The 15,993-nt window shown below is 36.7% G+C and overlaps 3 protein-coding genes across 3 annotated transcripts; 2 read left to right on the top strand and 1 right to left on the bottom strand.

The window, feature by feature from the left end:
- Window positions 1-1,256: 1,256 nt before the first annotated feature.
- Window positions 1,257-3,676, top strand: LOC113346761 (protein FAR-RED IMPAIRED RESPONSE 1-like). The gene is made up of 3 exons (XM_026590271.1): window positions 1,257-2,495; window positions 2,790-3,047; window positions 3,407-3,676. Exons 1-3 carry the CDS (start codon window positions 1,257-1,259, stop codon window positions 3,674-3,676), a joined length of 1,767 nt encoding a protein of 588 aa, XP_026446056.1.
- A 754-nt stretch (window positions 3,677-4,430) lies between these two features.
- Window positions 4,431-6,473, top strand: LOC113292925 (F-box protein At1g47056-like). Its single transcript, XM_026541737.1, has one exon. The coding sequence runs from the start codon at window positions 4,586-4,588 to the stop codon at window positions 6,302-6,304; it is 1,719 nt and encodes a 572-aa protein (XP_026397522.1). The 5' UTR covers window positions 4,431-4,585; the 3' UTR covers window positions 6,305-6,473.
- Window positions 6,474-13,430: 6,957 nt separating this feature from the next.
- On the bottom strand, window positions 13,431-15,670 carry LOC113292913 (protein SRC2 homolog). The gene is made up of 7 exons (XM_026541729.1): window positions 15,497-15,670; window positions 15,291-15,395; window positions 15,047-15,173; window positions 14,864-14,935; window positions 14,725-14,770; window positions 13,856-14,168; window positions 13,431-13,757 (listed from the first exon to the last, which is right to left on the bottom strand). Exons 1-7 carry the CDS (start codon window positions 15,543-15,545, stop codon window positions 13,723-13,725), a joined length of 747 nt encoding a protein of 248 aa, XP_026397514.1. The 5' UTR covers window positions 15,546-15,670; the 3' UTR covers window positions 13,431-13,722.
- Between the last annotated feature and the right edge of the window lie 323 nt (window positions 15,671-15,993).

Genomic DNA, 15,993 nt, shown 5'->3' with positions numbered 1-15,993 from the left:
AACAATAATGCTATATGTCCCAACTCTCAATCGGGTTTTCTGCAACCCAACTTAGGTGGCGCCTCCGTGGACGTGAATCTTTACTGATTCTTCTTTTTTCCTTTTTTCTTTTTTTCTTTTTATAAAAGATACAAAATCCCACCGAATATCTGCAATATCCCATTTTTACTAATTAAATCCGATAAAATCCTTTGATAGAGGGGAATACCGTAAAATGGGCGGGAATCAGTAATACTCAACTGCTTCTTTTTCTTTTAAACAAACCCTAAGAAATCTCTATTGTAAGTTTGCTGAAGAAGAGATTTAGATGGTAAGAATCTAACTTAAAAAATCTGGCTATAATCTATAGTATTTTCATACCCAAATCAGCAAAATTGATGATCTCTTAGTGCAAATATGATTGATGATTGTTTTACTAGTAGTCCTCTTTTTGTATGATTTTTTTTGTCAAGGAAGTAGGAAACATAACCTGATCATACTACGTAGAATTGTAGATACAACAGTATATGTAGATCTTGTTGTTTTATTTTTAACTTGGCTATGTTGATTGCAATCTTTCTTTTTTTATCTTTTAATTTGATATGTTACTGATTTGTGTTTTTTTTTGGAAGACATGGAAGAAGCTAAAGCATTCGATGATAAGATAGAAGGAAGAGAAGACGAAGATGTTAATCATGGGGCGCCGGTTGTTGGTACGACATTCGGCGATAGAGAAGAACTGTTCAACTTTTACAAGGATTACAGCAAACGATTAGGATTTGGGGTAAAGAAAAGATCAAACAGAAAAGATGATGAGGGGGTTCTAAGATGGACTACATTTACATGTACTAAGGCGGGTAAGACTGTGAGTAGAAGAAAAAATGCGTTGAAACCTCAACCTAGTAGTAGAACAGATTGCAAAGCTCAACTATCAGCAAGTTTAGACATAGATGGTCGATGGAGAATTAATAGCATAAATCTTGTTCACAATCATACAATTTTGAGCCCTGGCCAATCTCGTTTTATTTCTTGTCACCGGTATATAAGTGATTCGGCGAAGAGAAGACTTGAAGTAAATGACCAGGCAGGAATCAAGGGAAGTAAAAGTTATAATTCTTTTGTGGTTGAAGAAGGCGGGCATGAAAATCTTTCATTTTTAAAAAAAGACGCCTTGAATTATATTCAGAAAGCACGAAATTTACAACTCGGGGAAGGTGATGCTCTTGCAGTTCAAAAATATTTTAATGCAAAGTTTGAACTCTGATTTCTTCTACAATATGGACCTGGATGATGAGGGTCGCTTAAAGAATATGCTTTGGGCAGATCCAAGGAGTAGAGAAGCATACAAAGAATTTGGAGAAGTTGTCACATTTGACACTACTTATCTGACAAACAAGTATGCTATGCCTTTTGCTCCTTTTGTTGGTGTAAACCATCATGGTGAATCTATTTTATTTGGGTGTGGGCTGATTTCGAGTGAAGACAAAGATATATTTGCTTGGTTATTTGAAACATGGCTTACATGCATGCATGGAAAAGCTCCAGAAGGAATCATAACAGATCAAGATAAAGCTATGCAAAACGCTATAGAGATTGTGTTTCCAAATACCAAGCATCGTTGGTGCCTTTGGCATGTGATGAAAAAGTTACCTGAAAAATTTAGAAGCTACAAAAAGTATGAGGCTATTAGTCTCGATATGCTCAGTGTTGTTTACGATTCACAAGATCCTGAAGAATTTGAACGAGACTGGTCTGTGTTCCTTGAAGAATATAACTTGCATGAGAATGAATGGTTGACTACATTATATGATGAGAGACATCTTTGGGTGCCATGTTTCGTCAAATCCCATTTCTGGGCGGGGATGTCAACCACTCAAAGAAGTGAAAGCATTAACGCTTTCTTTAAGGATTATGTAACTTCCAAAACCATGTTGAAACAATTTGTTTATCAATATGAACAAGCAACAAATGAAAAAGTGGAAAAAGAAAGTCAGTCTGATTTTAAATCGCACAATTCAATGCTATCAATTGTTACTACTTATGAGTATGAAGTACAAGTTCGAAAGCTATATACCACATCAAAATTCAAAGAGTTTCAAGATGAACTGACAGGAATGATGTACTGTATATTCATGAGTTCCCAAGAAAACGATAATCTCTCAACTTATGGCATACGAGAAGATATCGTAGTTGGGGAAGGAAAAAAGAGAATGATTTTTACTATATCATATAAGAAAGATGAATGTGTTGTACAATGCAATTGTTGTTTGTATGAATCCAGGGGAATCCTTTGCAGACACGCGTTGGTTGTCCTTATTCGAAATGATGTTGATGAATTTCCAGAAAAATATATTTTAAGGAGATGGAGGAAAGATGTGTCTCGGAGCCATACAAAGGTTAAAGTAAATTTTAATGCTTGTTCTGCAACTCCTGAACGACAAAGGTATGATAAAATGTGTTCAGCCTTTATGAAAATTGCATATCTTGCATCCACGAGCGAAGAACGTTGTACTCATGTTATTGAGTGGATGGATACTATGTCCACAAAATTAAATGATCCTAAATAGCAATGGTCTAGTGCTACTGTGCGCTCCAACAAATTACTTGATCCACATGTAGCTCAAACCAAAGGTCGACCAAAAAAGTTGAGATTAAAAACCAAATTCTAGGGAAAAAGATATATAAGAAAAAAGAAAAGAGATCAGTCCGAGGAAAATGCACAGGTACATTCTACTTTCACAATACTTAACATTCAATTACTTTCTTGAATTACTTATCGTACAAGTTAACTCATGGGGATGTTTTTGTAGGATGTTCAAGTCGATGTTCCTGTCAAAAAAACAAGAAAAAGAAACAACTCGAATCAGTCCAAGACTACAGCTGGTACTCCAAAGAAACCTAGAAAAAGGAACTCTAGAGCTCAATCGAGTAATACTACTCCAAAGAAATCTAGAGAAAGGAACACTAAAGTGGAATCGTGTAAGCATACTCCAAAGAAGCCTGGAAAAAGAAGCAAACTAAATCAGTATGCTCAAGATGATGAGGTAACCATTGCTCAGGATGTTGAGGTAATTACTTGGTATTATGTAAGACAAATTGTGTTTTTGATAACATATAAATGAAAAATCAGAAATTGAAGGATGAAAGAATATAGCCAAAAAATGTTCTATGAAGAAAGCATAGCCATAATCCTTGCCCAAACGTACAATTTTTTTGGCACCTAAAAGGCTGCAAAGTGATGTCAGAAATATGAATTTTCAAACTTGTTTAGCTTTGTATAATCATTTATCATTACTTGGAAAGATTCTGAAGCTCTGGGGTGGTTTTAGTCACTTAATTTTTGGCATGATCACAACTGTATGTTGGTGACAGAGTGTTGATCATTTTCATAATGGATATTTATTTTCTTGATTTTGGTTGTATGTAGGTTTATCATCCCATACAATCATTTCCTCCAGAAATGGTAGAGGAGTCTCCCATCAATGAGAGCCTAGCAGTGTCCATGGGATCAAATGGCGAAGGAATTTCAACAGGCCTAGGAGAAATACAAGAGAGTCTCACAATAAACCAGACACAAGAGAGCATTATGATGAGCTCACAAAGTGTCCTATTTAACTTCAAGCAAATGCAACAAGAACCCAATGGTTTCCCTGGACTAGAAGATCAAACCAGTGGATTATTTTGGTTTCGTGAATGAGGTTCCCTGTGTAGTAACCTCCAATCTAAAACAATTAATTTTATGTTTTTGTCTTTATTCTTGATGATAGCTAACTACGTTCATGTTATGTTATCTCTAGAGTCAATTTTCATTTTTTTGCTTCACTGATCTGCAGTATAAATTATTGGAAGGGTGAATGACATTTTGAACTCAATATTGTTTTGAGTAGATTGTTTGGTATTTTTATCATTGTTGTTGTCTAATGCTTGATAAAAATCATCAGTTAATCCTTTCATACAACGTTTCTATCTCGTTTCCATCCTTTCTCAAATGTCTCTATTATTTTTTTACGGAGAAAGTATAGAGTGCAAGTATCTATCTTGTGTTAGAAGCACTAGCCACTATTATTATCCATACTTGCCACATCCGCACAATATCTTATATTTTTATCCCCAACTATAAGTTTAGAACGCATTTGGAAAATTTAACAGTTGAGTATTACTGATTCCCGCCCATTTTACGGTATTCCCCTCTATCAAAGGATTTTATCGGATTTAGTTAGCAAAAATGAGATATTGCAGATATTCAGTGGGATTTTGTATCTTTTATAAAAAGAAAAAAAGAAAAAGGGAATAAAAAAGAATCAGTAAAGATTCACGTCCATATAGGCGCCACCTAAGTTGGGTTGCAAAAAACCGGATTGAGAGTTGGGACATATAGCATTATTGATTAATTAAATACAGCACTATATAGTTATATAAAGAAAAAAAGAAAAATCATAAATTTGTCTGGAGGTTCATCCTTTTCTACAAAGCAAAAACCCAAATAATATTTCCTTCTATATTAAGCTGTTTTCATTTGCCGTTACTTCGTTGGTAGGTATTATTCTATCTCAGCGAAAGATAAGGTTAGAGGAGAAGGAGAAAACAGATTTTTGTTTCTCTTCAAATGGGCTCATCTCTCTCTTCCCCTTCATCTTCGACCTCATCTTCTTATCATTCAGGGGGAGGAGGGATTCAAATTCAATCATCGAACTCAAATCCGAGGTCAAAAATGAAATCAGTATCAATGATTTCACCGTTAGAAACAACCGATGAAGATGATATGGAAGTCGATCTTGATGATAATAACACTGATTTTGTTAATCAGAGAAGAATTATTGTTATTGAATCCGACAACGGCACCGGCAACAAGATAGATTACTTATCTGAGCTGCCTGATGAATGCATAGCTTATATTTTCCAGTCACTTGGATCTGGAGATAGAAAAAAATGTTCTTTAGTATGTAAAAGATGGTTTCAGATTGAAGGACAAAGTCGTCATCGATTATCACTAGATGCAAAATCAGATCTACTTGCTGTAATCCCATCGTTGTTTTCTAGATTTGATTCTGTTACTAAACTTGCTTTGAAATGTGATCGGAAAACTACTAGTATCGGTGATGATGCTTTGATTTTGATTTCATTTCGTTGCCGTAATCTTACACGTCTTAAGCTAAGAGCATGCCGTGAATTAACGGATACTGGAATGATTGGTTTTGCTAAGAATTGTTTGAATTTGAAGAAATTATCTTGTGGATCTTGTACTTTTGGAGCTAAAGGGATGAACGCTGTGCTTAATCATTGTGCGGCGCTGGAAGAGTTATCGGTGAAGCGGCTCCGGGGGATTACGGACGGAGCTGCTGCGGAGCCGATTGGACCTGGTTTGGCTGCTGGGTCGTTGAAGACGATATGCTTGAAGGAGTTGTATAACGGACAGTGTTTTGGTCCTTTGATTGTTGGTTCTAAGAAATTGAAGACCTTGAAGCTTTTTAGGTGTTCAGGGGACTGGGATAATCTGCTGGAGTCGATAGCTGAACGAGTTAGTGGATTGGTTGAAGTTCATTTGGAGAGGCTGCAGGTTAGTGATCGTGGTCTTGCTTCCATCTCGAATTCGCCGAATTTGGAGATTTTGCATCTAGTTAAAACTCCTGAGTGTACAAATATGGCGCTGACGTCGATTGCTGCTCGCTGCAAGCTTCTTAGGAAGCTACATATTGATGGGTGGAGAACTAACAGGATTGGAGATGAGGGTTTGATTGCTATAGCTAAATCTTGTTCGAATCTTCAAGAACTTGTTTTGATTGGTGTTAATCCAACTTGTCTGAGTTTAGGACAACTTGGGTCGAATTGTTTGAACCTAGAAAGGTTAGCGCTTTGTGGAAGTGAGTCAATTGGTGATGCAGAGATTTCATGTATTGCTGCGAAATTTGTTGCTCTGAGGAAACTATGTATTAAAGCATGCCCTGTTTCTGATTCTGGCATGGAAGCGCTTGCTGGTGGTTGCCCGAAGTTGGTCAAGGTGAAGATTAAGAAGTGTAAGGGTGTAACTTGTGATGGTGCGGATTGGTTAAGAGCGAGTAGACAGGCGTTGGATATAAATTTGGATATTGCAGCAGTTGAACAAGTTGATGCAAGTACTAGCGATGGTGGTGCTCAAGAAACTGCTGCAGAATTCACTCCATTGTTCGGTCAGAATGCAGCTGCTGGTGGAGCTGATGTTGCATCTAGCAGTAATGGTCGATCTGCTTTGCCCAAGGCGAGGTTAGCCTTATTTGCAGGGAGAAATTTTGTTGCGTGCACATTTGGAAGATGGGCAAACAGTAACAATGGCTCTCATAGTAGTTAGACCAGTTTATAATGTTTGGAGAAAAAAATGTGTTGTTTTAATTGTTTTGCGAAGCGTGTGTGCGTGCTATGTTGTTGTTGTATCATGTTGTTTATTCCTTTCAAATTGGACCGAATGGTTAGAAATGACAAATCGTTGGAGATTTGGTGCTCCAATTTTCTTTATTGCATTTCATTTGTGATTCATCGTTTGATAATCTATTTTTTGGCCATTCTTGAGAAAATGTGTTTCTATGATTCAGATATTGCAACTTTGTTTCAAGTTGTAAAATGCAGGTAAGTAAGGTGATAGGCTTGTTAAAGTGCAGTTTTTTTCTGAAGCCTACCAGTCAACTTCTTCACTGACCCCAGCAGCTATTTGTCTCAGATTCGGTGGGCACTCATTTGAATCTCATGCTAGCGCAGGGAAGGCATTGTGGATCCTTGATCTTGAGTTGACAGTACTGCGCTCAGGTTTGATTTTGTTATCCGCATAAACAGTCCCTTGTTCCTCAGTTGTTTTGCCTCAGAATCTAGGCTGGTTCGAAAGTTTTGTTTCTTGCTTTTGGATATTATATTCAATTGTCCATTTTGTTTGGTTATTGCCTTAGTCATGGTCTTTTATAGCGCAGACTCAAAATGGGAGATCAATTCTCAAGTTAGATATGATCAGTTTTTATGTATTCTTTCTTGGTTACAAAATCTGATAAATGAAGTAGGTTTAGGAATATACTACATATTATGTGCTCCATAAACAAGCATGTCGAGACGACATAAGAGTAGATCATGTAAACACGTGATTCATAAAAGCCCTGCATAGAGTTGGATGACTGAATAACTAAGTTTGGTTACTACTAGCCTAAGAATATTATCAATTTGGTATTGGTAATCGCTTGAGTTGCCAACTTGGTCATCTTCTTCTACTGCACTTAAATTGCTGATGCAGACTCAATTTCCTCCTGACGCACTCCGAAATATGAACTAGTTCCAGAAATATAATTTGGTTCTCTTAAGTATTTATTTTTTCCTGCAAACTGTTATTTAGAAAAGTCTAGTAAATTTAACAACTATTTAGGTGTGAAGGGAGGTAGTTAATATATCGTTATCCCATGTAATTCTAAGATGGCAAAATTGTTCGGACATTCTTGGTTATCTGTACCCCTGTTTCATTTGCAATTATGGTACAGAAAGAAAAAATCTCTTTTCTATGGTAACATTTGTTTCCTGTCAAGTTAATTGTTAAAATGGATACTCTGCAGTCAATTTTGATCTTCCATTGATGGATTGCATGTCAAAGACGGTGACACTGACATACCTTGGAACCTGGAAGTAAAGAAAATGCAAAAACAGAGTGGCAATGGAGTTGAACTGTCAAAGCAGATTGGAAAGGTATTTAATGCTTGAAAAACTTCTGCATCAGTAACATCGGTTGAACAAAAATGTTGAAATTATTCACATTTAAGCAGGGGTTGCCAATGAAACAACAAAAAAAAGGTCGACTAGAATTAGATACCGACCTACAGTACTGGCCCCTCCCTTGGATATTTCTGCTTGAAGCCCTTTTAGAGCGTCACTAGTCAAAAACTATATGGTTGTCAACTGTGTCTCCACATCTCTTTGCTGGTGACCATATAGCTTAAATGCTCGTGTGCCAAACCTTTCTGGTCCAATATCGAACACTTCGTCTGTTATTTCAGTTTGACCCTGGCAGAACGTCCTTTCAACCATATTACACAGCGTTCTAACTGATCTCACTGTCAAGTCATTGTCCTGGGGCTTTGATGGGTTTTTTTCTGGGATTTTTCTTTGTCAAATCTTGTTCCACATTTGATTTGTTCTTACTAGAGATTTAAGTCATTGACTGCATTAGCCACTCAATGAGCTCCACATGTGCTAGTCTTGTATTCGTACTTCTTTCCCCTGATGTCATGGATATGTATTGGGAGGAATATCCCATATTTTCATGCATCTTGCACATTTTAGTATTAGCCAAGACTTTTAGCAATCATAAGAAACGTATACAAAATAGCAGTAAATTGGTGTCTTTTTCCTTCATTTTTGATGGAAATTGGTGTCTCTTTCCTGTATAATGGAGAGTTGTTCTTACACTTGTCTTTATACATTTTCAAAGATTCTAAATGGATGTCTATTTTGTGAATTTTGAATAGAAAGCTGGTTTCAACGAAATAATAGTCCAAAGGCTGTTTCTTTCTTTTATTTTGAAACGTCAAGGACTGTTGTTATGTACTGCATGTCATGCTACATTTGTTCGTTTTCTCTTTGTTGAAAGTTACATGTCGGTTGGGTATATGTAACTGGGCTCTTTGTGCAACCAAACGCGCAATAAAACAAGATGTTAGCGGCTGAAATAGTGCATTGATTGAAGGATGCTCGTAGTAGTAACATTCTCTTTGTTGGTCAGTGTGACACAGTCCACCAACTCCTTGTATGTAGACACTGAATTTGGGGGATTGAAGGATGTCTTGTAGATTGGATGCTCATGTACTCCCATATATTTAAAACAAGCACAGTGGTTAGTCTTCCTAACATAGGTTTGTGAACAATTTGCTCTGTCAAGAGGTATTCAAGACAACAACAACAAAGTTTTGGAAAATGCAAGGGGAACTCAGAAAACTTTCACATAGGGAAGATGGTCAAAATAGTCAATGTGATAGGCTGGCTTATCTGGTCTGCTAGTAAATCAGGTAAGCTTACTATCAAGGAGGCTTAGAGCGTCCACAGTGGTACGATCAAAACCAAAGATCAAAGACCAAAACAAACGATTAAATTTGAGTTTAGTCTGTAGTGTCACGTTAAGGCAGTGGAGTATATTTAGTCGGGTGGAGTATATTTAGTCGGGTGGATGTATAATCCACGCTTGCATGTGGAGCGTTGGTATAATCTTCGTTTGGGCCGGGAGGAGATATAGTTAACGCTGGTTGTGGGGCGTTGGTAAAGAATACGCTTGTTGTGGGGCGTACATATATTTCACGCTCGGAGAAGGGGCGTTTGTATAATCTACGCCTGGTGTGGCGAACGTATAATCAACGCCTGAATGAAGCGTTTGTATAATCAATGCCTGTTTTGAGGCGGACGTATAATCAACGCCTGTTTCAGGCGAACGTATAATCAACGCCTGTTTTGAGGCGTACGTATAATCAACGCCTGACGTGGGGCGAACGTATAATCAACGCCTGTTTTGAGGCGTAAGTATAATCAACGCCTGTTTGAGCGAACGTATAATCAACGCCTGACGTGGGGCGTACGTATAATCAACGCCTCCTCTTCTCTCAGGCGTACGTATAATCAACGCTTGGTTTCATTCAGGCGAATGAAGGAATCAACGCCTCATGGCAGGCGTACGTATAGTGTTGGACTTCTATTAACACACGTATCTAGCACGTGTGGCATTAAAGCCCGGCCAATCTCTAACCACCACGTATAGCCCACGTGTTCACTTTCCCTTTACCCTAATCTTCTCCGTCTTCTTCTTTTCTTTTCTACCTCCTCTTTGTTTCTTTGTTTCTACCGCCCACAAACACAGCTTCTTAACAAAAACATCACAGCGACGAGCAGTAAAAGAAAAGAAAAAACCAAGATACTTGATGAACCCGGGTTACAAAAGAGGTATGTTTTTTTTTTCTTAATCTCTTTTGTTTTATCCATATTGTTGTATAATTTATTTAGGGTTTTATTTTTTAAAATTAGTTTATCTAAAATTTGGTTTTAACGAACAAATATGAATATGAAATTGGTTAAATTTAATTGGGTATGTGTGTTTTATGTTTTTTTAGAGATTAATATGTATGTGAAAAAAACCATATTTGATGATTATGTAAATTTGGTTAAATTTTTTTTTAAATAGTTAGATTTATTAGAGCTTCCACAGTGGTTGTAAAAATTTATTTGTGGGTATTGTAAAAATTTGATTTGTGGGTATTGTAAATTTTTATTTGATTTATAATCTATTCACTAAAATTTATTAGAGCTTCCACAGTGGTATTGTAAAAATTTGATTTATTATTTTTGGGTATTGTAAAAATCCGTGGTTATGTAGATTATGTGGGAAATAGTTCTCACCCTTCAACTGTTTCAATCAACCTATTTCAATTGAGAGCTTCCTATTATTGTTTTTCTTCATGTTGTCTGTTGGTAATTAATTTTAGTGAATATGGTTATCAATAATTGTAGTTATGTAAATTATTGGATTAATTTTAAATTATTGTAAATTATTGTAGTTATGTAAATTATTGGATTAATTATTGGTTTTCTGCATGTTGTATGTGAATATGGTTACCAATAATTGAATTTGTATTGTTTTTTATTGAATTTTGAGGTGATTAATTTTAGTTATGTAAATTGTAGTTATGTAAATTTTGGGAGTTACATATGTAGAAGAGCTAATTGCGTGAGTATGGAATTGATTTTTTAGTGATTTTTATGGAATCTTGAAGTGATTAAATTGGGTTGTGGAATCTTGTAATGATTTTGGAAATGCATCGGTGACGATTTAATTTGTGTTTCTGGAATTATAGAATTTGGAATTGATATGGTTTGTGTTAAGGATTTATAGTATTTGGAATATAAATGGTGATGGACTAATAAAAATATTCGTTAATGAGGGTTGGTCTTTTAATAATGTAACTGCATCTATATTGTGTGTGCACAGATGTTGAACAAATTCACAGCGCGTTTCAATGGTCGCGTGAAGACGAACAAGAAACAAAAATCTGTAGCCGAAGAGGATTATAACTTAATCGCTACTGGTACAATTAAGGAGGTTGATATTCCCCGGTTAGGGAGGTTTCCTATACTGCAAGATGATAAACCGCACGCTACTACGGACATCACATTTACAGGGGAGCACAAATTGAAGTATCAACATCGTGGATCTTTGGCATCGGTAATTCATCAGTATCAAACTATTTCACAACACTGTCCTAGAGCTAAATATATTATTGAAAAAGCGGGATGGCAAAATTTATTGGACATACAATGTAGCGAAACCAACCATTCAATGGTTGATTATATTGTTGAGCGGTTTTGGGATACAACAAACACTTTTCACTTCCCATTTGGTGAGATGGGATTCACCCCCCTAGATTGGCTCATGTTGACTTGGACATTGGATTTCTCTCTCCCTGTTTTCTTCAATCTTTTTGCTGCTTTTTTCCCCATCTTACGAAGATATGTGTTCTCTATGTCTTCCCCATCTGTGTCGTTACCGGTCTCTCCTTGAGTTGTTGTTTGCGGTCCTTCATCATCTTCCTCGTTATTCTCATTGTTGTCCAAATCATGCGTCGTATCGAATACAAAAGTCGATCGTCGATTATATTTTATATTTTCTAACACAACTGGGTAGCACTCTTCGTGCTTAAATTTTTTCCCATCGTTGCATTCCTTGAACCTCTTGTTAACTTCTTCAAGCTGTTAATGTTTTTAAAAACACTTAAGTACATGGGCGCTTATTAAATATTAGAAAACAATTGTTCGAAAAATCAAGAATGCTTACCTTCTTTTCAGGACCCCATCCAGTATGATATTCACCTTCAACTTCTGTCTCTTTTGCCGAAAATAACGCCACATCTTTACTTATTCCCTGATATCGTTTTTTCCAAGAACTCCAAGACCGCTCTGGATTATTAGGTAAATGAAGTTCAATATCATCCTTGATACGAGTCCACAACGTCGCCTCTGATTGATCAGTTCCAACACTAGAATCTTGAGATATAGATAAATGAATTTTACACATTGTTACATCTTCGATTTTCGTAAAATTTGGACCTCGTGCTACTCTTGGTGCCATTGTAAGCGAATCCGTGAAAATTTTCCAACTGATTTGAAAGCAGAAACAATATTTCTTCTTATTGGTGTGGATAGTTTGAAGTATTTAGTCGTGGTAAAATGTCACAGGATCTCATGTGTATATATAGGTGTTTCTTCCGAAATTTTCAACGTTCCGAAATGTCTTCCAAACTTTCCAACGTTCCAAATTATCCAACGTTCCATTTTCTTCAACGTTCGAATTACCAACGGTATAAAAAAATTTCAAAATCAATTTTGTCTAAGTATTTTTTTTTTTTAAACTCAAGCTTGGGGCGTTAACTATATAAACGCCTGTCTGGGGCGTTAATTATATCAACGCCTGTCTGGGGCGTTAACTATATAAACGCCTGGAGTGGGGCGTTAATTATATCAACGCCTGTCTGGGGCGTTAACTATATAAACGCCTGGCGTTGGGCGTTAACTATATATACGCCTGGCGTGGGGCGTTAAGAATATCAATGCCTGGCTGGGGCGTTTGTATAATCTTTGTCTGAATGGGGCGTTAATTTTATGAACGCCTGACGTGGGGCGTAAACTTTAGCAACGTCCCAACGGGCGAACATTTTATCAACGCCTGAACCGGGCGTAACTTATATACACGCCTCTTTATGGGACGGTGACTTTACGTACGTTTCACAACAGGCATAGATTATACACACGCCCGATGCCAAACGGTGATTATACCTCCGCTCCATTATATATAGTTTTGGTCTTGGTCCCAGACCAAATATGGTCTGAAATTTGGTTTTGGTCCAGATTTTAGTCTTTACTCCGTCCCGTTGCGTCTCGTCCCTGGACCATAATTATAGGTTTGCTCGTCCACTGCAGTTGCTCTTATAACTATCTTACTTTTAGAAAGGGCCGACTTACCTCAGTCTAATATAGGATTGGAGATGTTTATGGAGTCTTAATTGTCCTCAAAATATCAAAAGTTTTTTATGCCTCACAAGACTCGACAGAGTTTACTCAAACGAGTCTTTGTATAAGCAGGGAAATTGGATCTCATCCTGGATGTGTCATAAGGATTGAAAGGAAATGATTTTTTGGTTCATCTCAAAAGAAAGAAATGATGATGTCTTTCGCAATAAAGCATTTCAACCATTCTGGACTCTAGCGAGAGCTATTCAGAATGCTAAGGAATACAAGGAATATCAATCGGTGAAGAACATGGACAAATCTGTTTCCAGTGGCACTAGGGAAATGTTTGTGCCATGGATATTTCCACAACCAGGTTTTCACAAGTTAGATTGTGATGATAATCAGATAACCATTTGCAGGTATTGGTGAAGTTATTCAAAAAGATGACAGGTAATTCCTGTGCTGGCTATGCTCAACATATTTTTAATTTAAGCACAAAAGAAAGTACCTTCGTGGTTTATATATTTATAAGCACAAAAGAAAGGAAAAAAGAGATAAAGTTATAAAGAAGGCATATGAATTCACAAGTCGGCTGAAATGTGTAGCGTGGAAAATCACTATCTAGAAGCAGTCATAAAATATTATACAACCAAAGCAGTATGAAGTCAGACATCTAGCAAAGCAATGTACACATTATGAGTGATCAGAGTACCCGATCTTCACTTGAGCAAGCACTGGGCGCAAATTGACTGCATATCAATATCTGGGTGGCTGAGGATATGGATAAGGGGCTGAACACAAAGATAAAATGAAACTCGGTAAGCATCAGATTTGCAACATCCTAAAAAGCAGTAGACAGAAGCTAAAAAGCAGTGCAGAAGAAAGTTACCTGGTGGATAATATGGGGCAGCCTGTGGTGGAGGTGGATAAGGCTGTTGAGGAGGGTATGCCTGTGGAGGATAGACATTTGGTTGGGGAGGATAGGCATTTGGTTGGGGAGGATAGGCGGCTGGCGGAGTAGGATAGTAAGAAGATGGTGGATAAGCTGATGGATTTGGTGGGTAGGAGGGATATGAAGGCGCAGTTGAGTAGGGCACTGCTGAAGGATAATGTGCAGTTTGCACAGAAGGAGCACCATAACCTGTGCTATGTGGAGCATGCATATAGGGTGGTGCTGATGGTGCACCAGCTGTTCCATGTTTCTGCATTTGACCAACACAACAAAGGAATAAGATTCATATTTCTTTCCTACTAGATCTTTTAAAACTGCAAGTGAATATAGAGGGCTTCAATCTTAATTATATTTCGGAAGTCAACTAGGCATGTGGTAATGTTTATTAATATTTTGAATAATACAGAATGGATCCCTATATGAAGAGGTCTCCTTCCTAGTGATTTGTGTTGTTGAGAAGTTACTTAAATAAAGGTCTAAGTATAGACTTACAGAAGAATCTAAACATGGAAAATAATAATGGAGGAAAATTGCTAACTAGTAACTACCTAACAAATTTACAATGGATAACAGTGATGTCTATGATAGAAAACACATGATGCTAACAATTTTAAGAGAAAGGTCTTAAAAGCAAATTATGCAGTTTAATTGTAGATTTGCTAATGATAAACCCATAAGGTATAATGTTGTTAGTTTGGACAAAATCATAACCTAACATTATGTTATCATTAAGCAATAACATCACTGCTGATATATGTGCTAATTACAGGTTTGATAATGTAAGCATAGAGAGAGATGGAACTTACACCAAAATTGGAGTAATGAATTATAAGACGAACTTCTCCAGTGTGTCTGCAATGTTCAACACAACAACATATTGTTTTTAGAGATAAATAGATATGCTAGACTTGAAGGGCAAAACAAAGATTTCTAACTAAGGTTTACCTGCCCCTTCCACTTTGTATTGGCCAAGTTGAGTCATCAAAACCTTGAGAAAGAGCTTTTTGGAGTTGAACTCTACAAACAACCAAAAAAACAAACATAGCATAGATTTAACAACTCAATACAGTACTAAAGATCAGAAATTAGGGCTTTTCCTGTTAACTGGTATAAGGTTAAGAAACATACTTTCCACTGCCAATGAAGTCATCATCCTTGAGAGTATTACTATTCCAGACCACAACATTAATCTCTCGAAGTCCTTCAATTAGTGTGAAATTAAATTTCTCTTGGAAAGTAGGGTTTTTACCTCCATCTATATTGTACCAAAATCAAAGTAAAAAAAAATAATTAAGAACAAGATCAAAATAATTAGGGTTTTAACTAGTAACAACAAAGAGAGAGATCTAATCTAGAGTTGAGAAATAGTTACCAGTACAAGTTCTTGTTCTAGATTTACTGCTTCCATATTCAAGAAGCACATAAGGATCTTGTCTCGAAATCCATTCTGTATCTTTCAACTTATTACAACCAACAACTGCAACAACAAAAATTCATAAATAAAATTACAGACTAACAAATTTTGAAGAAAGAAAAGAAGATTTAAGTATCAAAATTGAAATCTCAAAAGAGTAGTACCTGTAACTTCAAGAAGATTGCCGTGAATCCCTGAAACTGATGAATGCATGAGTACTATAGATCTTGGAACAAAGAAGAAGTAGTATTAGTATTTAGCAGTATGACTATTATTATCGCTAGGTTTTATTTTTTAAGCAGAATTCTGATTATATCGTTGTGTTTTTTATTGTGAGCATCTCTTCTTTTATATGAGTACTGTATCTTTGTTTAGGAAAGTTCATTTACTACTGTAAAAAGGACTTTTTCTCTCTTTCTACGAATTTTCTTTTAACCGCGTGACGTCGTCTCATTAATTGTCTTCTGTTTTACTTTGCCGCGTCAACACGGACGTCAAACATATCAAAAACCGGAATTCGTGCAAGGAAACGGTGGATTCAAATTGGGGGGTGTCCAAGACGCCAAGTAACGGGTGGATCCACATGGGTCTCCATTTATCCAGTTGAGGATGTCCATTTGTTTGACCGTTGATGAGCGTGTTTGTGAGGGAGGGACAAACA

Source organism: Papaver somniferum, chromosome 1 (genome assembly GCF_003573695.1).
Source record: "Papaver somniferum cultivar HN1 chromosome 1, ASM357369v1, whole genome shotgun sequence".
NCBI classification, from domain to species: domain Eukaryota; kingdom Viridiplantae; phylum Streptophyta; class Magnoliopsida; order Ranunculales; family Papaveraceae; genus Papaver; species Papaver somniferum.
This window is presented reverse-complemented; position numbering and strand designations above follow the sequence as displayed.